The following is a 25,356-nucleotide window of genomic DNA, read 5'->3' as shown; positions in this document are numbered from 1 at the left end:
AGCACATCGTGGAGGCGGTAGACAGCCTCAGAAACACAGCCCTTGACAGCAAGTCTGTCCACAGGTGACACTACCTTCCAGTGCCACTGTCTGTTTTTTTGTACGTCATTCAAATGCAGATTTCACAACAAATCGTGTAAAAATCATCTAATGGTGCCATAACAACCTCTGCATCCGACTAAAGGCCACTTGAGAAGCGCAAACACCTCCTGGTACAGGGAAATCCACTTGCTTGACATCAGTTAGCGACCGAGAGATCCGTCTGTTTTTCATTGTGAAGAAGTGACGTGGAGCTTAAAGGGCCGTAATCTGCCGTCTGTCCTCACGTAGAGAAGTAGATATTCTGCCAATCAATCATCATGAAATAATTCATCATCCCAAAAGGTTAAAGCAAACAATGCATTGTAATTTCTAGCATGTTGTTCACAATCATCACCGTCACCTCAGAATGTGATTCATTGTTGATTCATGCATGTCTCCGATCTAACTCTGTGCTACTAACTCCTTCCTGTGAGCTGCTGTAGATTTGTGATTTAGCTGAGAGACCATTGGCCTTTATTTCCCCTTTTTGAGAATGGCGGCTTCCGTGGCTGCCGTTGACCGGCCTCATCGGAACGTTCACAGAGTCGGTAAGTAGTGACGGGAGGTCGGAGGAAGACAGCACAGACAGGCACCATGTATCAGTACCAGTTGCTGAGCAGCTCAGGATCAATTGCTCCCAATTCTGGAATACAAATGTACTTTTGAAACTTCAGTAAATTCATCCATCCATTTTCTATACTGCTTATCCATTAAGGGTCACGGGGTGGGAGTGGGGCGGGGGGTGGAGCCTATCCCAGCTCTCATTGGGTGAGAGGCGGGGTTCAACCTGGACGGGTCCTCAGTCCATCTCAGGGCCATCAGGAGCAATTAGGGGTTCCGTATCTTGCTCAAGGACACTTAAACTAGTACCTTTTTTATTGGAGACGGATAAAATGGCCCTCTGGAAAGAATTAAAGTCGTACTGACCCCACCTCAGCTGATGAATCAGCAAAAACAAAAAAAGGAATGGGTTGAGAATTCACAGCCGTCCTTGAGTGCCTTCATGTTGCAAACTTGAGATGGGAGATCCCTCCTCTTTTGATGGGCCTTGTGTTGGAAAACGAGCCTCCGGCGAGTTGACCAGCTGAGTCGCATGTGATGCCATCAGCCTCCGTAAACTGAGCTGAGGGGAGCTGGTCTGCGCCGTCATGACTGTCCCTGCAACTGTTTGGTCTTGCGGTGACTCTTTGGTGAAAACCGGCTGCAGCTCCCGAAAGGACCGGTGCTGGTCGCTTCCTATGGTGCACCTGGAATTGCTGCTGGGGAAATGTGTACATAAGTGATTCTTGGCTTTTCCTGGTGGATTGGAAATAAAGAAAATGTCCCTTTTATACAAATTAACATGTTTTCATTTATTTTTTTTATTGTGACCAGAATGTGTAGAAATTGGTTTCCTCTTCTGATAACAGTGATGGTGGTAAACATCGGCTATCAAAGACAACAGCAGCCATCAGTATCCGTCACAACAGGAACATTGGTGCAATGTCCACAAGTCCTGTTCTTATTCAAAGGAGTTTCCATAATAGTTGCATGGTTTTATTGGACACTTTGTTGAAATATTAATTATAATATTTCCCTCATTTTGTGAGGGACTCATGACCTGCTCCAGTTGCACAGCTGCCATGGCGGCCCGTTGCAGGTCAGTCAGAGTCTCCTAGACGTCCAGACGTGGCTCCAGAGTGTTGAGTCACATGACTCCAACACCACCTCCGTGACAGTTACTCCACCAATTAAGTTCGTCTTGGGATTGCTTCAAACCAGCCAAACACAATGACGTTCTGTATTTGTCTGATTTTATGTCAGAGAGTAAACTATGAATATTGGGCTCCCTCTATGCTCTTTTAGAGTGTTATCTTTAAAAAGAGATGGATTGGCTTTGTCCCCTGAAACTTTTAAGCTGATGGAAATTATGCTAATTTCAGTCAGAATGTGAATTTTTCACTACCTGTGGTATTGACCCAAGGTCGAACCCATTAAAATGCAAATCTCGGCCCTGTGAAAAGTGTCTGAAAATAGAGGAAGTCGAGCAGATGGGGGGGTTTCCCTCAAACGCTGTTTCTTTTCCAGCTCAGGCGGAAATGTTGGGGAATATCTGTGGGCAAGTCACATGAGCCGGAGCCCTGGAGTGGCCCAGAGAGGAGAAATATATACTTTGAGGCCACAAGATATGGCTTATCCTTTCAATTTAATTAATTCTTTTTTCCTCTTCTTTTCCCCATGTTGTCAATAAAAAGCAAACAGAAATGTCCTCAGGGCCACTCCAGGGCTCCGTGTCAGTGACTGCAGCTTGGGGCTTGAATGTAGCTTCATGTTGTAAGTCTTTTGTGTTGCCTTGTTTTGCACAAAACCAAATTGTCTGGCATGTAACTAATTATTTCCTGTTATTATATATATAGATGTATATATGTATGTGAATATGTGCAGCTGTAAGATGAAGGACTGGCCCTAGTCAGGTGTTGAGGGGACCGTTTTTAAATCCATTCCACAACAGGAGGCTTCATTTCGGGCCTGGAATCTTCTGTCTCCTCAGTAACAGATGTGTCCCCTCTCAGGGTCCATCTATGAGCCCCTCAAGCTGTCCATTCTCCAGCGTGAGCACGAGCCCTTGTGGGAGAAGCTCGACCGCTACTACAATGCCGGTGAGTACATTTGTCTTCAATCGACTCGCTATCAAAAATTTAAGGTGCGAGCACAGTTGAGCTGTAAGTGTAAAATGCTGAGCTGTCTGAATGAAACTGCTTCGAATCACCGAGTTTGCAGAGAGAATCTTTTCTGTGATTGGATGTAAAGTATCGTTGCACGCCATCAGGATGGATGCTGAAAGTGTCCTTGGCAGTATTTTTCTAGAATTGGATCATTTAGTCGTTGTAAATCCAACCAAAGTATCATCAAACTATTAATCTACGCAATTGTTGAGGCTGCAGTTTATTTTACCATTGCCGATATTCTCAAATTGAGGCCTCGGGTGTAGTGATGACACCTGCCAGACAGTACGACTGTGACACAAATTGTCTTCAGCTGGCAAGGTAAATGTGAGGCGATGAGCTGCTGGGTGTCCCAGACACAGAATCCCTTCACTGGCACCAGCAGCACGAGTGTCTTTGCTTCTTCTGTTGTTACATGAAAGACCAGAAAGTGCCAGCAAAGAAAGCTCAACATGTGTCACTCATTTACGCTTCATCCATTCTCAAGCACCACCTGAGCACTCACACTTCCCTTTCTCTGCTCTGATGGAGTGGGAAAGACCCAGGCAGTTGAAGAGGTTTGGTCTCTCTCACACACACACACGCACACGCACATGTATGTGTATGTGTATATGTGTGTGTGTATATATATATATATATATATATATATATATATATATATATATATATATATATATATATATATATATATATATATATATATATATATATATATATATATATATATATATATATATATATATATATATATACACACACACACACACATACGTATATATATATATACACACACACACACATACGTATATATATATACACACACACACACATACGTATATATATATACACACACACACACATACGTATATATGTGTGTATACACACACACACATACGTATATATGTGTGTATACACACACACACATACGTATATATGTGTGTATATATATATATATATATATATATATATATATATATATATATATATATATATATATATATGTATATGTATACACACACACACACACACACACTCGCTGTAGGGGAAGTAGTACCTCAGTGATCCCCTCAGAGCAGTTCTTGGTGTGTACAGGGCCTCGTCATCCCTCAGTAACAATGGAAGATCCAGCCTGTGTTACTCAAAAAAATCTGTCATGCTGGAAGATTTGTATTTTTTTATCGTTATTGGCCCGTTGACAACTTGCCCGCACCAGGCTTCGCCGCTGCGGCCCCTCCCTTACTCGCAGTCGACTGCTGAAGCACACAGCAGTCGCCGGCGGCAAACTTCCTCCCTGTAGCTGCTGTCACTGGATGCGTCCATGCAGAGTCACAGGACTGCCGCGCAGCAGCACATTGAGGCTGGTTAGTGAGCCAGTTACTCAGGTTCACCCCAGACGTCACGCCAGGCAGAGGCCCTGCATATCTGGCAACACACACACACACATACACACATGCACACACATACACACATACACATACACACACATACACGTACACACACACACACACACACACACACACACACACACATACATACATACACACACACACTGCTAGTGTGCCGCTGAGCAGTTATCGGTCCCAGCTGTTGATTTTCCATGTATTTATGCCAAGGTTGCATTCACAGCTCCAGATCACTTGTTCTGGTACATAAAGGGTAGAGTGTCATATTTAACTGCTGTATTTATACATTTCCGTGATTTTGAACCTTGTTGGATGTGCATGAATTCTTCCAGATGAATCATCAGGTGTTACCATGGAGACAGAGTTATGGCTTGTGATTTTGATTGCAAAACACATGGAAATGTAGTTCGAGATTTTGAGGCCTGTCACGGTAGAAACCATGGACGCCACGTTCTTGTGATGAATGGCACTGTCGTGTTAGGAGCTTTTTTATGAGGGGTGTCGTTGTGACACGGCAGCATAAGAATGCCAGTACACCCCTTCAAGATGAGGGGATTGAGTTTGGATTCAGAAGAAGATGCAGTGAGACATCAGGTTGAAGGTGTGAAAAGTTTAAAAGCGTGTGGTAAGAACATAATGAGTCGTATTTCGAGAGCACAGTTCATGAATTCATGTCCATTGTACGATAAGATGACATCGTCATTATCCTGACACCCTAATGGTCTTCATTGGTTTTTCTGTGGTGAGTGGGTGGAAGCAGGGTGATCGTCAGGAGCCATGGCTCCCCATCATCTATTCATGCCTCCTAAAGCCCTGTTCAGACTACACAACACCACCCCACGCTCAGTCGGGCTGCTGTTCACACTACAAGATTTGTCGGCGGACGGGAGTGTTCAGACTACATGATTTTCCCCGTCAGAAGGTGTGGCCAAGAAACTCTTGAACGCAGCGCACGCACCTTTCATTGGAAACATGGACGTGGAGCAGAATGCAGCCCTCCAGGTCGTTTGTGCACTACTATGTAGCCAAAAAAACACAAAAAAAGAGGAAGAGAGTGTGGGCGAAGGAATGGACTGGCAAACGTGGACATCGTAAAGGCAGGGGTGCTCACGCCAATGCTGGACCAAGCCTTCCAGATCCTCCTGTGTCCACGGACATTGCGAACCCTTTGTAGAATCCATGCCTCTCGCCATTTTTGTTGTTGTTGTTCGCTGTGCGCGGCTCCCCTGCTGCCGGAGCTCTTTTCGTCTGGGTTCGCCTCACCTCCCATGTCTGCTTTCATTGGCTGCAGCTCCGTTTACGTCACTGCGACAAGTCCTGGATATCTCGCAGTGCTAGATGTCCACTTTTTGTCGCCGATGTTGCATGCGACCTCCCAGTCCATTGTCTTCGAGCTGTTCACACCTCATTACTTTGGTTGCGGTGGTCATTAGTGCCTCACCCTGATTTGGGGGAGGGAAGTCGCCGACGTCGCCGACGCCTAAAATCGTGTAGTGTGAACTGGGTTGAAAGGACATTTAGTCGGTGTCTTCTGTTACCACGGTCTATGTAGTGAGACTGTCTATCGGTGACCCACCTGGTTGTGCTCGGTGAGGACCTCCGGATGGCTGGACTCGATGCTTCTTTGGTCCTCGGAGAGAAACCAATAACAGTGGAGGCTGAGAGCAGCCGAGGGGAGAGGCCGCCCACCCGCTGCTCTGAGCTTTCGTGTGGATCAGGCAGGATCGTGTGTTGCTTCGATGTGGCCGTCAGACTCTGGTAGGGCAGCTCAGGAAGCTGTCCCCGAGGACCAGGCCCGGTCCCGTTGCTTGACGCAAGCTGGGCTTTTCTTGGATTCTCTTTTTTGAAGTTCCAGAAGTTGAGTTGCTCTTTGATGGAGTTTCTGAACCTTGAGTCTGTTCGCATGTCGCGACTCCTTCAGAGCATTCACAGTCAGGACGGTGCGGTTGTCATGACCACGAAGTCCAGCTCCGTCTCATCAGTCGCTAGGACGTTTCTCTCGCTGCAGTGGGGAAGCTTGTCATCCTGCTGCTGCACTCTCAGCGGGCTCCTCAGGGCTATGAATGCACTGAGGGTTTCCTTTTCTTTCTTTTTTTTACCAGCGACTTGACCATTTCCAGTTCACATGCCTCCATTCAATGCATCTTGGAGGAGAGAGAGGACAGGACCCTTAATTCACTCTTCTTTTCTCAACGAGACTGATTGGCATTTCCAAATCCTTGGAGATGTTTGACTTGGCAGCAGTTGTTTTTTTCTCGCAGGTCCTTCAGTTTTCTTTCACTTCAGATGTGCAGGTGCTTCCTGGAATATTGATGGCGCTAATTACAATTAAAAAGACTCACAATTGGAAACTTAGCCCTAATGAACGTTGAGACTCTTTTGTATCCACGTGTGTGTGTGTGTGTGTGTGTGTGTGTGTGTGTATATTAGCGACAGTGTAAGTAAAAGGTGAACGTTTACTTGTGATCACAGTGTTGTCAATTACCAGTCAATCCACAGAGACTTGTGATTGAGGAATAACAGCTTTCTGCAGTATTCATCACATTTTTAAACATTGTACTAATTCCGCTCTGATTGTGTTCATGGATCTGAACTTGTACTTGGTCAGAACATTACAGGAAAGACAAAATTTAAGTCTTTTTATTCTGAAGCATTGTTTTGATTTTATTTGTTTTTGAATTGTTTCATTTTCCCCCCCAAAAATATTTCTGGGATTCCTCTGCATACCACTAGGGGGAGCTCACGTACACCACCGGTCGAACAAATGCAAAATCTACGCCTCAGCTGTTAATTTATGTGTGAGCATGATTGGACTCATGGTGTTTCCCCTGTGTATGAATATCTTGTGTCAGCTTTAATGTCACAGTGGACGGCCCATTATGATGATCATTATTATTAGTGTTGTCATGATGACACACCCTTTGTGTGATTGGCCCCAAACTACATTCCTGTGCAGAATGGACAGTCAGTGTGTGTCTTCCATTAGCAAATGTGTTCATGCAATTCGTTGCTTTTTTATTTTTAAACCTTATTCTTTATGTACCTTTTTGATTCTGTTCTTTGTGACGTTTTGTAGTCGCAGCGAGGGAACGATCACGAAGGTGACATCATCAGCTTCTCACCCCTGTTTATTCGACCCCCCCTCAAAGAAAGCAATTCACACTCCGCGTTCTTGGTGATTCAGAACCTCGCTGCTTCTATTTTATAATCGCTCCACACGTTTTGCTGTAGTTTGGACTTTATAAAGATCTACTGAGCTCTGGGAAGCAGATCTAAAACTTGTATGAGGGAATGACCAGCATGTCACATGACCTGTGGTGGATTGACCAACTTGAGCCGTAGCCAACAGCAGGTCACTTACGCTGCTAACACGCACGGATGGAGGGGTCGTTAATGTGTGACTCAAATGAGCTGGATGCAGTTTTTCTCATTTCTGGCATCTGTGTTACAGCCCATTGGTCTGCCCTGATGAAGACAGTTGTGTGTGTGTGTGTGTGTGTGTGTGTGTGTGTGTGTGTTACATGCCTTTGTTTGTGGTTGCCGGCTGTTCATTAGGCTGCATGTGTACGTGGGTTTAGAAAATTACAGAAGACAATAAACAGAGCTTAGGGTGCAACAGGTGTGTCGAGCTCAGCTGGAACTGATTTGCTGCTATCAGGAAATGCAGGGTTGCCTCCGGCATCAGCTGCATTCAGACCTCATAGATTTACAGAGAAAAGCCCTCGCCAGATTGCAGCATGTTGAAATCGCAGCGTTAAACATTGGGTTGTTTAATTGTTGTGTTGGGTGGCGGCTGGAAGCGCTTGTCCAATTCTAGTGAGGAACAAAGCCAACATTGTTATCGCGGGCACGCAGCGCTGCCTGCCAATATACCTGCTTTCTTTCAGTTTCAGGGAGGAAAAAGGGTGGAGAGGGGTGACAGTGACAAATCAAACCAGTTCCATTTCCCCTCTTTCTCATTCTTTGTTGTGGTGCTGCAAAGCTGCCGGCAGCTCAGTCGAAGGTAGCGGTTTTAAGCTACGCTGCCGTTGTGATAGAGACTTGTTTTCCTTTATCAAGAAAAGAATGCCAGGGGATAGTTTACCATCTCTCATAGTTCATCACTCCATCATCTCACCCCCCCTTCGCTCCATCACCTCTGGTGGTTTCTTATTTATGTGGCAATCGGCCACACTCCATTGACTCAGCCTGCTTCCAGATAATACTGGAGGCAGAAGGCGCTATCGCTCTGGCGTCTGGCTCACACCGATTAAGGAATGGAGTTTTTATAGTCATTACGAGGCTGCTGCAGGAGCATCATTTTTTATGAGCTGTTTTTCATCTCCTGGTCCTTAATTCCTGCTACTCTTTATTTCACTCCACTTTATCTCCTGAGTTCTTCCTTCAGCCTCACCCACTGACAGTGGATAAGGTACCTCACATGCTGGATGGATATGTTCACCTGCTCTTAGGCGCCACAGACCCTTTTTGGAGGCATTTAACCTCAAAATTACGTCAAGAACCCCACAACTGCTGACTTGCTAACTTATTTCCAGGTTGACTCTTTATCAGCCCACAGATGCAAGATGTATCCAAACCCACATCTCTAGTTTCTTCTAAAGCATTTCTGTGGGGGGGTACAACCTTTCCCACAATGCTCGTTGTTTGTCCTTGATGAAACAGCAGAAATGATTTTGAATGATGAGTCTGCTCGGCCGAGTGAGTCAGGAAGTCTTGGTTGTTCCTGATGTTCTTGATGCTACCAGTTGTTTCCCTTTTATTCAGCTTTGAAATTAAAGCAATGACTGAATTGTCTCCAACGCAGAGATGAACACGGAATTTCACTCCCGTGATTCCAATGTTGATGGAAGAGAGATGGAGGTCATCGGAGGGTCATCGAGTGACCGCATCGTGGCTCCGCCCCTACATGACTCTCTACACAAGTCATACATGACCGAACAGTTTCACAATCTTTTTTTCCCCCTTTAGCTAGTGAAATCGTAACCACTACTTTCGTCGACTGAGCGATGAATTTACGATCAAAGATCAACTTTCTTTTAACGAGGCATTGAGGGCTGCCTCCTGGAGCCTGAGTCTGGTGGAGTGATGGTTCCGCTTGTCCTCAGAATGATGGCAACACAGACACAGGATGTAATACTCACACCAACAGTAGGGGCAGCGTAGAGGCGGCGGGGGCGGCCACGATGACTCCAAATAGCCTGGACTCACAGGGTTTAGGTGTCGTAAACAGTCCTGGACCGCCAGTCTGGTGATGTTTGCCTGAAAAGTCACTTTCAGTTGATAAACTGTAAAAATTCATCTCTGGAATGAAGCTCCCTTCGTAAGATTGATCCGAGAAAGAAAGCAGACGAGCAAATTTCCCTCCAGTGATGAACGGTTCCTTTAGAACCCCCCTGAGCTGTAGCCTATCCCAGCCTCACAGGATCTATATTTCCATGTGACAGCTTTGTTAGCTGTCGCGACTCTGTCAGCAATTCTTAGAATCACATCGGGTTCTAATGCACTCGCCTGCCATTCAGTAGTAACTTATGTCACAAATGTTATACTGCAGGACACATTATGACTGTGTCAGCAGCAACAGCAAGAAAAGTTATTGTTCACGCTGGAATATTTCCATTTCCTCCCATCTCAATCTGTCTTGAGAGTGCGCAGATACCCTCTCCCTCCATCTTTCCTCTTTCCTATATTTTTTTGCATTTTCAATCTATCTCTCTGTGGGGGGTTTTCTTTCTTTCTTTCTTTCTTTTTTTTTTGCCTTTCTCATCATCTTCATTTTCTCCATCCCGTCAGTGCAGGGAAATGGCCCATTGTAAAAGAGCAGACTGTGGTGCGTCTGAGACATTAGCTGCTGATTTAGTGGGACATTAGCTTGATGGATGGCTTGGCAGAAAACTCCCAACAAGATTTGATTTGCATCTGGAGAAACTTTCAGTCTGAGAAGGAGCAACGCTCAACATGCTCATCATTTATGTGGAGAGTCGTCTAATGAGGCCTTCCACAGCAATAACTCCTGGAAACTTCTCAGTGGAGGCTTGTGAAAGTTTTTATGAGCTCGTCAGACAAATTTAGAGTCGTTCCCTTCGCCTCCAGCAGAGGGCGCTCTGAACAGCTTGACCTGTTGCCTGCCCTTTGCCCTCTCAGTAAATCACCGCTGAGATAGAGAGATCCAGCAGTGGAGCAGGTGAGCACTGGGAACTCGACAAGTCACGTTAAACGCGGAGGAAGAAAAGAGATAATGGAGAAATAAAAGGAGATTGTTAATTTGCAGTACTTTCCTACTGTGCATAGTAGAAACTGCAGTTTGGCAGTACACAACAGCAGTGGGTCCCCGGTGACACGGTGGGCTTTTGTGGTACTGTAGTGTGGTACTCTGCTAAATCTTCTCCCACCACGTCGGAGGGTGCTGCTGCTCAGCCACGCACACAGCACTGCTGTTGGATTCCTTTTCTTGCCTCCTGCACGAGCCACTTCAAACTAGATCGATATTCAGAACTGCCGAAGTCAAATATTTGAAGTTCATGTGCGACAGGACCAGAAACCCTGGGCGAGCGTAGAGTACAGCCTGAGAATGACTTCACTCCGGGAACAGATTGGGCTTTCCAGGGCAGATGATTAATTCACTGGCCACATTTTATTCATGTGTTTGGAGCTAATGAGACAGAGTGTTGAGCGAGTGTGTGAGCGTCTCTGGTGGGTGTGATGACCGATACATCTTATCGCCCTCCACATTATACCTCCAATGTAGCCACAGTCAAAATTAGCCTATACCCAAAGGCACTGTCCTATTACTGGATAACATATGAATCCAGATGGACCTGCAAGGAATCGCTGTACCGCCGTGCGTGTGTGTGTGTGTGTGTGTGTGTGTGTGTGTGTGTGTGTGTGTGTGTATACTTTTGTATGTTAATTGATTGACTCTATACTGAAACCAAGCGTCCTTACAAGGGCACCAAGTGTGAATCAGTACGCCCTGAGATGAGCAATAAAACAAATGTGTGTTTACATGTTTGCCTGTGAGAGTGTGTGTGCTTCATTAGGGGGATACCTGGAGGTGAACAACATGAGAGCTTTATTAATATTCTACCCCATCTTCCTCTTTCTCGCTACCAGTGCAACTGTTGATTCCAGCAGCCTAACACGCTCACAAACACACCACGCACGCCGCTGGTCCGCTGACGTCCCCCCTGGCTGTTCCTAACTGGCACACACATCCTCTCTTTCCTCCTCCACACCAGGAGTGGAACGGCTCACATAATCCACTGATTGGTTCCTCTCTCAGTTTTAGGGTCACGGTTCTCGATTCAGTTCGGTGTGTTGGTTGTTTTTTTGTTGTTGTTGTTTTTTTTAAACAATCAAAAATTGCTTGTTTTAGCAAACTTGGTAGCCGAACGATTCAGCATTTACAGTCATTTGAATTCAGTTCCTCTCAACACGTCACCCTGGGGCGGGCGATTCCTGCAGAAAGACTTCTCAGTGTTCACTGGGAACTATTTGACAGTTCGTTGAGGGTGGAGCTAAAGAGCCATCTTGGGGTGTGTGTGTGTATGTGTGTGTGTGTGTGTGTGTGTGTGCTTGTACTTGCTACATCGTGAGGACTAGAATACTTATTTAACCAACAGAGTGATGACATTTTTGGAAAGTGAGGACATTTTAGCCGGTCCTCACATCTTCAAAGGGCCGTTTGAAGGTCAAGACTTGGTTTTAGGGTCGAGGTTAGAATCAGGTTCTGGTTAGGTTTAGGGTCAAGGTTAGGATCAGGTTCAGGTTAGGTTTAGGGTCAAGGTTAGGATCAGGTTCAGGTTAGGTTTAGGGTCAAGGTTAGGATCAGGTTCAGGTTAGGTTTAGGGTCAAGGTTAGAATCAGGTTCTGGTTAGGTTTAGGGTCAAGGTTAGGATCAGGTTCTGGTTAGGTTTAGGGTCAAGGTTAGAATCAGGTTCTGGTTAGGTTTAGGGTCAAGGTTAGGATCAGGTTCAGGTTTGGTTTAGGGTCAAGGTTAGGATCAGGTTCTGGTTAGGTTTAGGGTCAAGGTTAGGATCAGGTTCAGGTTTGGTTTAGGGTCAAGGTTAGGATCAGGTTCAGGTTAGGTTTAGGGTCAAGGTTAGGATCAGGTTCAGGTTAGGTTTAGGGTCAAGGTTAGGATCAGGTTCAGGTTAGGTTTAGGGTCAAGGAATGTGTCACCGTGGAGGGACACAATGGGTTCACTGGCAACAGGTTATTCACGTAATTATTTTATGTCCGCTAGGAGGGAAAGATCGGGGTCCCGACGTTTTGCCTGTGCGGCTTCATCGGGGGATTGAAAGGAAGGCCTGTTTGTGGGAAGATTTAAAGGCCTCTCAGTGGGCGGGATCGTTTAATAGGAAGTCCCTTCTGATAGGTTGGCGGGTTTCCTCGTATCCCGGATGCACCTGTATCTCATGTCCCGAACAATTGACAAGCGCTAGGAGAGGCGGAGCAAAATAACACTTTCCTGATTAACTGATAAACAGTCGTTAAAACAGGACATTGGTAAAATCATCGATTAAGGCGACACACAGACACACACACACAGGTTCAGGTTAGGTTTAGGGTGAAGGTTAGAATCAGGCAGTCAGTTGAGATGGTCAGGTTTAGGGTGAGGGGCTGGAGCAGTGGTTCTCAAACTTTTTCTGTCATTCCCCCCTTTGGAGGAAGACAAATTTTCACCCCCCCCCTTCCCCCCGCCAAATTTTTTGACAAAATAGGCCATGTTTAACTTTATTGACCAATTAAAAATTACAAACGTTCCTTTAGTTTTTCAGAACTAGAAAGAATGAAATAAAATGTGTTTCATCCCTGTCAAATATCTCTCCATTTTAAAAACAGACCTGACAACAGTTGCTATGAAACAGGTTTAAAGCGCGCTTTGGTTCCGACGAAAATTCCGACGTCCAAACATTAGTTTATTAGAAAAGGGGAGGGGGGGGGGGGAACTAATGTTTGGACGTCGGAATTTTTTTCGCGGCGGAACCATAAACAAAGCGAACGGTGAGGGGGGAAATAATGTTTGGACGTCGGGTGACTCACGCGCCCCCTGGGACGCCTCCGCGCCCCCACCGGGGGGGGGGCGTGCCACACACTTTGAGAAAGGCTGGGCTAGGGAATGTATTACCCCAATGAAAGTCCTCACAAAGATATAAGTGCAAGGAAGTGTGTGTGTGTCAGATATACACAACCTGACATAGCTTTTGTTCCCTGGTGGAACTAAAAAAGTTGAAGTTCCCATGTGTAGTCATCCCTGGGTTGTGTATTGAACGTTTGTAAGCGTTCGAACGTTGGTAAGACATCGCTACTGCACACACACACACACACACACACACACACACACACACACACACACACAGGGTGTCTCTCTCTCCCCTCTTCTATGTCACCTGCCTTCTGTCTCTCCGTCTGTCTTTCTCCGTCCCCCCATCTCTCTTTTTTCTCTGTAACAAATGACAGGACAGAATGGATGTCCTCTTCATTTGCACCGGCTTAATGTGCTGTTGAAAAATGAAGTGATCTGTCCAGACAGACAAGTCATCAGCGAGGGGACGTGTGTGTGTGTGCGTGTGCGTGTGTGTGTGTGGATGAGAGAAAGAATCAGTAAAATTACTTTCCTATAAGCCTTCTGTTTGGATGTGTAATACATCAGCATTTATGTACTGTGTACTCGGTGCAGTATCTGGGACTTTGGTCTGCTTATTCTTAAGCAGCTGAACTCAGGTGACCTTGAGCCATCTAAGTTTCATGTTTGAGACGTTTGGTGCAGGCGGGCAGTCGTTCCCTTTAATTGGAAAATAGTTCCTTTATTTCCAAAGAAATGAGCTGTAAAACTCTCCGGTGGCTGTGATTCCGTGAACACCTGACACCTTAGCAAAGACTCATTTGTTGATTTCCAGTCAGAAAACATGGTAAAATTGGTTCCATTTACTTGAAAACTTGTTCTAAAAGATGACGATGTGATAAATTTTGACATTGAAAGAGGCGTTCTGTTGCTGTGTCACGCTCCCGCCACGGCTGTAGACCAGAGACGTGATGCGTGTCCGTACTTCCTGTTCTTGTTAACAAGATCCCTGGAATGCCTTAAGAAAATCTAATTTGACTCAAATGCCCAACTGGACTCAAGGATGTCTGAAAAGGTCAAAGGTCAATGTCACCTCAAATGTGTGCGATGTCTGTCCCATCATCATTCTTGTGATATGACAGGAACGCCTTCCGGATATTTCTTTATATAAAGTTGGAACGTCCACTGGGACTCGACGATGAACTGGGAAGATGTGGCGGTACGCTGTGACTCGCCGCGCTGCGGTATTTTTAGTTGGGTTTATTTAGCGTCGGTGTGTCGATCTAAACTTCAAGCTGCTGAAACTTTAGGGATGTTTTTGATGAACCTCCGAACTGAGAGCTGTTCAGCCGGCTGAGTTGCCAGGAATGAAACTGGAAATTGTTTTCCCCTGATGGAGTGTCTGCCACATGAGGGTTCTACAAGGCCACACAGGACACACATTCACGGAAGTTTGTGTGTGTGTGTGTGTGTGTGTGTGTGTGTGTGTGTGTGTGTGTGTGTGTAGCAGGTGCTGCTGTAGGGCATCTCCTTGACTGCTGGGGATTGTAGTCAGGGCTTCGAGGGCGTCATGTAAAATGACTACGAATCAATAAAAGTCGAATTATTCAGGATTGCAGATCTGTCCTTGCTGGCCTTGAGTTCAGTCGCACCCTGCGAGCTCACCAGGTGGCTTCACAACATCAACGTAAAACTGTCCTTTTAATTTTTCAGCCTCGGACTAAATTGGATTCGGCGTGATTTAATGCGATGGGGGTTAAACTATCTGAGCTTTAATATGCACGTGTGGAACTTTGGGAGAGGGATGAGGAAATGGCAACGGCTGCACTGCCTGAGGAAGGTCAAAGGTTGGGCAGCACCAGCAAAACAGAGTTATCACCTCGCCCACAGCTCGATAAATATTACATTTCCACGCTCCACAAATGCAGTTTAACCCAGAAAAACAAGAGCAGTCGTGGTGAAGTACACGCTGGTGGTCAAGTCCTACATGACTTTTGTCTCACTGTGACGGCGTCTGTGGCCAGCTGATGCTGCAAAATGAAAGGACACGGGTTCACCTTTGGGCGTGAAAGCCTGCGAGCTGGATCGAACCTTCAGCGTGTGGAGTTCGATGTGGTCGGAGGTCGAGCTTCTTCAGAAACGGCGGTGCTGGAGTCAAGCAGACGAACTCAGGCAGTGATTGATGCGTGTTGGTGAAAGTAGCTTGGAAAATGTCTTTGAAAATGGCTCTTCTCCTTTTTCTTTTATATTTCCGGGCGTCCTGAGAATATATAGTCATTAAGAGTTCCCTCAAAGCCATGGAATAGTCAGAAATGTATCGCCAGAAATGAATGCTGCAGGATCCAACATTGAGGCTGAAGCCAATCACCTTCAGTTATGCTGGTCGCAGCTCAGTCCAGATCATCCTGCCAACAAAGTCAAAGTCTGTCCTTTTCTCCCAGAAAGCGTTTCTGGAGGCCATAATGTGGCTAAAATGATCATCTGCTCTGACCGCGCAGCCTCTTCTATGTGTTATGGGGGAAAAAGCAATTTACCCATTAACTCCCATATATTGCTGACTGAAAGAACATTCAGTTTGAGTGGAACATATTTATAATCCAGTTCTAGCTGTGTGCCTCGGTCTCATGTCATTGATTCAACCCTGAATATTCGTGTGTGGGTTTTGTGGTTTGTTTTTTTTGTGTGTAATAAACTCAACTTGTCCATCTCTCTCTTTCTAGTCAAGACAACCATTCTGAACTACCAGAGTCCCACCACAGGCCTCTTCCCAGTCAAGACATGCTCCACCTGCAAGGAGGCCAAGGTCCGGGACTCCCTGTACTGTGCCGCGGGTGCCTGGGCCCTGGCCCTGGCCTACCGGTGAGCACACATCACACACACCTGAATACAGATCCACAGACCTGGATCTTACCCTGTGGGACAGCTGGTTTCATTAGATCACAGCGTGACGTGGTCGTCAGTCCGAACCAATCAGCCTCCTTTAAGGAGAAAGGGGCGTGGTTAAAAGCAACCATGGCGGCTCCTGAAGAGGCTAGCATAGATGGTGCTACCACATCAGTCACATCAGAAGTGGAGAGTCAGGGAAAACCTCTGAGGGCTTTTCACCGTGGAAATGTTTCCAGTCTGCACCGCCGACCTCAGCCTCGAGGTCGGTCTCCTCATCTGATTGGTTGACGTTAGCCCTTGATAACTTCAACCGACTGTGGCGATGTTCCAGTTATATGGCACACCGTTGCGGCCTTGTCATTCAGCGTAAAGACAGTCGCACTGCTCGGAGCGAGACGCCTGATCACCCAGATGTCACATGACCTCGTGCTGATACGGTGCGTTTAACCCTTTCAGTAATCATGTGTCCACACTTGCCAAGTGCCTGATAACGAATGAGAAACAAAACAAACGTCTTTCAAATGAAATCATTCAATTACATTTTTAAATATAAGGTTTTGCCTTTGTGATGGTTTTGAGAGCTTCATATGAAAACGTGGAAGAACTAAACCCTGGCTCAACTCTTCTGTGGATGTTTGCACCCTTGAATCTTAACTTTACTTTTCACACTCACTGGGATTATTGGTTCAAGGAAACCACTTAAGAATTCCTCTGAGAACCATCTAAAGGCACCAAACTCCTTTATCCACTGGCCCTTTTCTTGATGCCGCCGTCCCCAGAGATTAGGTTTCAGGGAAAACAGCCCTTCTGCAATATACGGTTGTAATAGGACAGAGAGGGGTGGGGGTGGTATTGGGGGTGGGAGTAAGACAGGAAGGATGGAGACAGAAGAGGAAAAACTGAAGATATGGGGGGTAGAAGAGAGACTGAAAAGGAAAGAGGCAGAGCGTTGGGTTGTGGGGTGGGCCGAGGGAGAGGAGAGAGGAGGAAGAAATTAGAGATGGGGAGAAAGAGTGAAAGAAATGTGATGGAGGGGGAAGACAGAGGGGAAGAAAGGAGTAAAAATAGAGTGTACTGCAGCGATGTGACCAGCGGCAGATCCCAGTCATCAGTCACAGCTGCCTCCTATTAGAATTGTCACTGGGATTTAATTAAGATGATTCTCATCTGACAGGCTTGGCGAGTGCCATTACTTACTTCACGCCCGGCTCTGTGCGTGTGTGTGTGTGCGTGCGTGTGTGTGTGTGTGTGTGTGTGCGCGCGCGTGTGTGTGTGTGTGTGTGTGTGTGTGTTACAAACTCCTATTGTAACTAGCCTAACATGATAGGTTTTTTGGCAGCCTTGGCCAGTCACTTTTTATTCCTGATTTAATTTGTTATGATTGTTGGCCTGAGATGAGTATCTAATACGTTCTTGTCGTTTTCTGACCTCTCTGACACTCTCCATCTTTGCTTGATTAGTTGTTATTAGAGTGGGTCCATCAGTGGAGCCCCTGGTCAGTGTTGGACCATCATTCATCCCACACCTTCCACTGTTGCTAGTCTGGTAATGAATCCACCATGAAGTCCTTTCAAAGAGGATGTTCACAGTTGAAAAGCTGCCAGTTTCATCCTCTAACTAACTTTATTGGTTTTGATGTTGAGGGTCAGGCAGTGTGATTACAGCACTCCTTGTACTGCCAAAATGTAAACACGTCTCACCTCAGCGGCGGGGCTTCCCTCTGTCAATACCTAAAGTCATTATTAGTGTGACCTTTGCCCCGGATATTTGAAGTCTGGCAGCCGGTGGCGGAACTGACTGACACAGCAACCTGCCTGCTGCATGTCCTGTGGTCAAACCTTGAATGCTTAGACCTGATTTACTACGAGACTGGAATGGCCAAATGTTGTCCGTTCTGGAGAGGGACTTGTCCTAGCGGAGACATGCTTGCACTGCAGGCAGAAGAATGGGCCATACTGATTATAATTTGAAATAGCCCCATTAAAGTAAACATACTGTTTGTGTTATATTAGTTGAATTATTTACGCCATGCTACTTTAAAGAGCAAAAATTGCTTTTTAAAGAGAAATCCCTGTCATTGGAGTTTTTATTGCTCCTTAAGTCGTCTTGTAGACAGATAAATCCCTCGAAAAATAAGTCATTATACTGCAGTAAATGGGCTCTATTTATATAGCAGTTTTCTGCCTGAATGGCACTCAAACCACTTTACAGTGTAGCCTCGCTCACTCACACACACACACACACACACACACACACACACACACACACACACACACACACACCAGTGGTGAAAGTGCCGGCCTGTGTATCAGGGTCAAAGAGTCGTAATTCAGGTAGACAGACGCTTGTCAGACGGTCTCACAGCATTTGTTGTTGGTCCATGATTGTGATTTATATTTTTGTGTATTTTTTGTGTTGCTCAGCTTTGAGTATGTGACTAAGAAATATGAAAAAACAACAACAGGTATTTAAAGGGAAAAGACAGAGCACCAAATGGTCAAATCATGGCCCAGACTGTCTTTGTGGTCATGGATCTCCATTTGCCTCAGCACGCGTGTGCAGCCACAGTTGTCTCATGGCAGGAGGGTGTAGTTTCTCTAAAAAAGGTGACGATCCAGCATCCAGCTCCTTGATGGTTGGTCAACAACTCCTCTGGACGTGCAGGGGCAGCTCTATAAATGTGAGTGTGGCTGTGCGAGATCACGCGCTCACACACACGCACACACACACACACACGTACGCACGCACACTCAGTCCAGCCATATGCAAAGTTAGACATGCTCTTGTTAAACCTCTGTTTGTTGTTTATCGTTGTAATGCTGCCCGATCTCTGCGTTAGCTTGTAATTACCTGCTCAGTGGCTTTAAATCCAGCATACCAGCCTGCATGCAGTGCTGATCCTCTCATCACCTGCTCCCTCTCTGTCCTCCTTGTCTTCCCGCTCTGCAGGCGCATAGATGACGATATGGGGCGCACCCATGAACTGGAACATTCTGCCATCAAATGCATGAGAGGGATCCTCTACTGCTACATGAGACAGGCTGATAAGGTGAGTTATAACCTGCTTCTGCTCCACTCCTGCTCTCACACAGCACATTTGTAGAAAAGCATGCTGCAATTACACACTGCATTACAGATCAAAGGTGTGCTCCTGAGCCGCTATTCATCAAAGCTCCTCAGAGCCAGAGCCCTGGACCCATCACGCTCCTCTTTCACATTATAACAAGTGACAATAGCAGTCAGTTGCTTTGGTCCTAAGGGCTCAATAACCAGCAATCTGTTAATTGCCCGAGAGTTTTATTCCAAAGGGGGAAATTTCATGCTTTGTTTATGGGAAACCTGATGCATGCACGTGAGGCTGTGAGGAAAGGATTGGCAGAAACCACAGAAGAAGCAGATAACTCCCCTCTGCGTTTGCTTCTGTGTCGCTGTGTACGTGCTTGTGTGCCTTTGAAGCAGATTCTGTTTCATCCGGCCTCGACCTTGACGACCTAATTTAGGGGAGAGCTTTTCTGTGTGTTAATTACAAAACTGCGTTTACACAGTTAATTACACAGAGCGACGCTCGTAACGGCCCCGTCTCCAACACTTAAGGAGAACATGGCGTTTTTAATGGAGAAGTGACACGAGGCCGCCACGGGGCAAATATGACAGGGCAAACACAGCAGCTGGGCCTGTGCAGACGAAAAGGAAGGGAAAAGGCTAATTCAGGTTTTCATTGCAAAGCATACGTACATGTGCATAAGGAACAACAGAATAAGATTTGAAAACTTATCAAGGGTTCCTTTAAGGAAGCCGGACATCGAGTGATTGATCGAAATGCATTTATATTGCTAATGGCAGTAAAATAATTGCTGAAAGTTAAATTATTTAAGGATCATATTGCTGCATTGCAGCACTAGAAACAATAAGCCCGATGTGGAGCCTTCGGATTTCTCCAGAGTGGAGCCACTTGACACGGCGGCTCTGCTGCAACGAGATTCAAAGAGACGTCTACACATAAACAGCTGTAGCTATTGTTAGCTGCTGATAAAGGTGGCTCTCTTACCCACTTTCTCTCCCTCAGTTACTCACACAAGCTCTCTCTCTCTCTCTCTCTCTCTCTCTCTCTCTCTCTCACTCACACACACACACACACAGACAGCTGTGGGATGGCAGAAAGTGGAGTAAGTAAAAGTGGGACAGAGGGTCTCCACGATGACCTGACAGGGAGAAAAAGAAGGACGCGAGGGATAGAAAGGTGGGCGAAGGTAATGTGCCAGACGAAAGAAAAAGAGGGTAAAAGAGGGAGAGATAAAGTCTTGGAGGGAGAGTGAATTATAGAAAGTGCTGGGAGTTGTGTGGAGGGAGGTGGGGTGGGAGGTAGAGAGATGGAAGCGGCGAGGGGGGCTTGATGATGGAGCGAACCAGAGAGAAGGGAAACAAACGAGGTAAAAATGGGACAAAGGGCCAATTATTTATAACTCGGTGCGACGGGGGCTGGCGGCCCAGCCGTGATGTGGTGTGCAGTTGAGTCGATGCTGCAAACACACACCCGCAGACCAATGAACACAAAACAATACCTCGTCAATGGGTTTTTATGGCTTTGCTCGGTCCTACTTGTTATGCCTTAGATTATGTTGTACAGTAAATGTTCAGGCTTGCAGGACGCTGACAGTGACGCATTCATTCAACTTCAGAGGAGAAAGTTTGGACGTGAGAAGGTAGGGTGGAGACCTACTAGTGTTTTGTGTAGGCAAAACATGGAAGAGGCCTGTGACCAACCTCAACCCAGCCCACAGTGAGGAAAACAAAATGGCTGAAATTGCTTGAGTTTTTTCAAGATAAGGCTCTCAAAGCAGCTCTGACTAAAGAATTACAGGTTCAAAACAAAACAAAACATTGCTACTTTTATTTTGAAAGTAAGGCAACTGGACTGGAAGGGATTTTTGAAGGTTGCTATTCCAGGATCTTTGATAATTGACAAAGTCTGACAAAAAAAATGAAAAAGATCACCTCATCATCCCCTCGAGTGTCCTCATCACCCCACCCCGGTCAGCACGGACAGAACAGTGTCCGACCTGGTGTAGACAAAAAGCCTTGGACTCAATACCCAACAACAGCACCATCGCTCTCTCTGCGCCCCTGGAAACTTCTCTCACTCATCCTGCTCTGTCTCTGGGTTTATTCCTCTTCCACCAGGTGGAGCAGTTCAAACAGGACCCCAGCCCCTCCAAGTGTCTGCACTCCATGTTCAATGTGGACACTGGTGATGAGATCCACACCTACAGCGAATACCACCACCTGCAGGTCAGCCAGCAAGCAGTCAAGAGGGCACATGACCCTAACCTTAAACACAACACCACTGCATTTTACATGTCAGGTGTACACGAGTGTGCTGGAAACAGCCGGTGGCTGCAGCAGTGCTGCTGTGGTCAGGACCGCACCACAGCTGCATGAACAGATGCATTAATGTGTCGTTTGTGATTGTGATGTCAGCCTCTGGCCACCGTACCTGCACAGCTGGAAACGTGACTTGTCCGCACAGGTGGAGCTGCGATAATTTGCCCCTGAAATGCATCCATCTGTAGTATCAGCAGAGGTCAATTCGGTGTCACGTTTGGATGAAGGCTACATTTCTAGAGAAGTGTGGCCAGTTCATCAAGGACAGCTGCAGATAGTTTCAATGCAAGAAGAAAAAGATGTCATATAAAGATCCTGGGTCAGTGTAGGAAATGACAGACGTTTTTATGTGGAAATGTCTCTGATAAAAATGTCTGAAGGTATTTCTCGATCCTCACCTCCTCCTTCCCTGTCACTGCTGCAGATCGATGCGGTTTCCCTCTTCCTGCTCTACCTGGTGGAGATGATCTGCTCTGGTCTGCAGATCATTTACAACACTGATGAGGTAAACAAGACATCAAAATGACTGCCAAGCCGAGCGATGCTGGACACTCGGGCAGCTCGTCCTCACTCCCAGCTCCCCAAACACTCATACTCGTTCTCTGCCTCCGTGCCTCAAACTAAAGTTGCGTTTCTGTCGATGTGTGCTGACGCACGTTTGGTAGGATCGCTCCAGAAAAGGGTGAACATGGAGAGCTCCCTCTGTTTTGTAGTTTTTCCAGTTTTTCGTTCACTTCCCTTTATGAGTTGAATGTTTCTCTCCCTTAATTGTACAGTCGTTGCCCGTATGAATATCTCTTTTTCAATAGATGTGAAAATTTACATTGAATAGGAAAACACTTCCCCGTGCAGACTGTTGCTCCGTAGGTAGAATACTTCTTTTCCCTCACAGCCAACATTAAATTAGCTTTACATATTTGTACAAGTGTAGACATTTGTTCTCACATTCATGGTCCCTAGAAGATAAAGCAGGAGGACAATTTTCCCTGCAGAACTGACCGTTTCAAATTGTGTGACCTTATTAAACGCAGCCGAATATGTAATCAGAACGGTTTCTTTTCGCGCGACCCTCTCCCCAATGCTAATGAGCACAGAGACGCACCTTGCAAACACTTAGACATGCAAAAATAAAACACCTGATGTTGCGGATGTCGGATGAATACAACACACGTATTTAGAGCAGGATATCTGCTTCTGAAAACAGACGCTAACTAGAAAATCAGACCTTCAGTTCTGCTTTTGTTTTGTCGACCTAAAATGGAGCGTAGATGAGACATAATCCCAGTCTTCATACGTGTTTAGAAGCATCCCTAATCTGCATTAAGGAGATTTTCCCAACTGATGGCTCTTTATTCATGCGTGTAAACACGTATCATTGGAGGTGTTTGAGAAAGCGTGCGGGACCAAGTCGGATCCATAAATCTGAGATGGGACCGAGCTGACTGGGAAGATTCAAGGAGATGCTATAAAGTGAGAGCGAAAGGTTTCTCAAACCACTTGGATGTAACCTCAATCTCCTCCAGGTAAGTTAGAGCCGAGACAAACGCAGGATCAGGGGATAGTAGCTCACTTTTATGGCTCGGCTCACATTTATAGTTTTGCTGAGACACTCAATTGACTTTCAGTGGGGAAACGTTCTGATGATTTCATTGTGTGGGCTTAAATGTCCTCATGGGAATTTAAGTGGTAATATCTTATTTGGCAGCACACCAGCCCGCCGTTATACAGACTGTCCATTTGAACGGTGTGATGTACCGCTACACTGGAGCTTTTTTTTTTGCTCTCTTCTTATGTACGGCTCTTAATAAAACAACAGGCAATCTGGCTGTTTACACACAGTTGTGTTTATTGCGTGGCCCTCGGGAGCAGTTTGAACTTCATTAATTCTGTTAGTTTTTATAGTCTGCTCATTCACAGCTTTACTTAACGCCAAAGAAAAGTGGAATTTGTGTTGCTGGTGAAGGAAGCTGCGTGCCCACTGAATCAGTCCGACTAAGAACATGGTGCAGGATGACTCCACCAGCCGACCGCTAGCCTTTGTTGAAAACACTGCCTTGTCCTTGGATCTCTGTCTCCCTTCTGGTTCTTTCTCACAGACACTCATACCTACTTTTAATCATGTTTGCTGTCATTAACAAAACAAAGCCAAGGTTATGACTTCTGTTCCTTCACGTTCTCTGTCATTGCTCTCGTCTCCTCCGCCAAGGAGTTCATTCCTTCCCCGGTGTTTGTGCTTGTCTGCCTCCTTGTTAGTCCGTCAGCAAGATTACACAAAAACCATGCGGCCGATTTTCACTAAATGTGGTGGAAGGGCGTAGAATGGGCCAGTGGTCCCAGTGGTTCTACAACCAGTAAGATGTTCAGTGCTGTGAAGTAGAGATGCAGAGAAACACTTTGATGTCCCTGAATCTTCATCTGTGCATAAATTCTACACCCAAAATAATGATTGTCTCAGGTCCTGAATCTGCACCTGCAGATTAAAGCTGTCACCTTGGTAATTGCTAGTCTTCCTTGTGAACGGTGCTGCTTCTGTCTGCTGCTGTCCCGGCTCCTCATGCACGGCGGCTTTGTTGAGCAGTGAGCAGTTGTGTCATAGATGGCTCGGTTCACGATCAGCCTCCAGCTAAATATCCACGTTCAGCTTTTTCTGTCACAAAGAAGTAAAGCAGCACGAAAAACTGCGTGTGTGTGAGGTCAAGACATGTTTTTGTGTATACTTGAAAGGTAGAATACACTTTCTGGGTTAAGTATCACTTCATTGGCCTGACATAGGAACACGATCGCACAACAAATGCGTCCATTACCACATTGCTGTGAGAGCTGACTCCTGTTGTCTGGCCATCGTTTCCTGTCATAATGATACAAAGTGCTGAGTCTTAAAGTTCACGTTCAACATCTTCGCCCCGACGAGGTCATTTAGTGCCATCGTGAGTCTTCTGGCCTCGGATCAGCCTGTGAGATCTCCCATCGCTGGTTCAGATGGTTGCGTCCGCACTGCAAGTGCAACCTCTCTTTGAGATATTGATAAACATGAGGAATATTACATTCAAATTCTACCAAAAGATCTCTCCTTAATTTCTACACATCGGTCCTGAAAAGCATATCAGACTGGCAGATTTCAGCCTGAGATGCGTTTCATTAGGACTCATGGCGTTTTTGTGCAGCCGCTGGTTGTCTATCAGCTTGTTGTTCGTGGCCACTGATGTGAAGTCCGTCTGTGTTTCCTTGACTGAGGTGGAAGCTGCATTGCAGTACTTTTTTTTCTCCGTGAGGTGGTTTAGAAAGGCTGCTGTGTGTCCTCTGAGAAGACGCTCTATCGACCTCCTTCCAGATGCCATTTTCAGTTTCATGCTGCATGATAGGGAGAATCTCATTAGCTTGTGTGTATATTGCTGGGTTTGTGTGTGTGTGTGTGTGTGTGTGTGTGTGTGTGTGTGTGTGTGTGTGTGTGTGTGTGTGTGTGTGTGTGTGTGCGCAGGTGTGTGAGTGTCACACAGGTGTTTGCATTGTTTCGGTCACATAAACGTCGCACATGTATGCTTCTGCAAATGTGATCATACGTAACTCCCCAACAAAACCTGGCAGGTTGCAGCTCAGCTTGTGTGGCCTGTGGGCTTTTACATTCATTAAGATACCATTAAGATACTAAAAAGGTAACCATGTTAATCTCTCCACTCATACAAGCCCAAATAAGAGCCACAAACACCTTTCTCCCTCTCTCTCTCTCTCTTTCTTTCATTCTCATCTGCTGCTCCCTCTTTCCCTGCCCTCCTTCACAGGCTGGCCTATTTAACTCCTGCACAGGTTCTCCTTCTCCCTTTTTCTCTCTCATCTC

At 46.0% G+C, this 25,356-nt stretch overlaps 1 protein-coding gene across 3 annotated transcripts in view; it reads left to right on the top strand.

Moving 5' to 3' along the window:
• Nucleotides 1–25,356, top strand: part of phkb (phosphorylase kinase, beta) — a 100,840-nt gene that overhangs the window by 743 nt on the left and 74,741 nt on the right. For 2 of the 3 annotated variants that reach the window (XM_086190672.1, XM_086190673.1), the window contains exons 2-6: nt 2,634–2,720; nt 15,974–16,112; nt 19,089–19,188; nt 21,321–21,428; nt 21,946–22,026. In XM_086190672.1, coding sequence (XP_086046798.1) covers nt 2,634–2,720; nt 15,974–16,112; nt 19,089–19,188; nt 21,321–21,428; nt 21,946–22,026 — 515 coding nt within the window. Of the gene's footprint in view, nt 1–524; nt 630–2,633; nt 2,721–15,973; nt 16,113–19,088; nt 19,189–21,320; nt 21,429–21,945; nt 22,027–25,356 lie in introns of all 3 variants that reach the window. The other variant, XM_086190674.1, reaches the window with a different exon arrangement.

This window comes from Aulostomus chinensis, chromosome 2, assembly GCF_037954235.1.
Source record: "Aulostomus chinensis isolate RoL2024-O1b breed Wild chromosome 2, RoL_Achi_v1.0, whole genome shotgun sequence".
Lineage (NCBI taxonomy): Eukaryota > Metazoa > Chordata > Actinopteri > Syngnathiformes > Aulostomidae > Aulostomus > Aulostomus chinensis.
The sequence above is the reverse complement of the archived record's forward strand: the minus strand, read 5'-3'. Positions and strand labels throughout refer to the sequence as shown.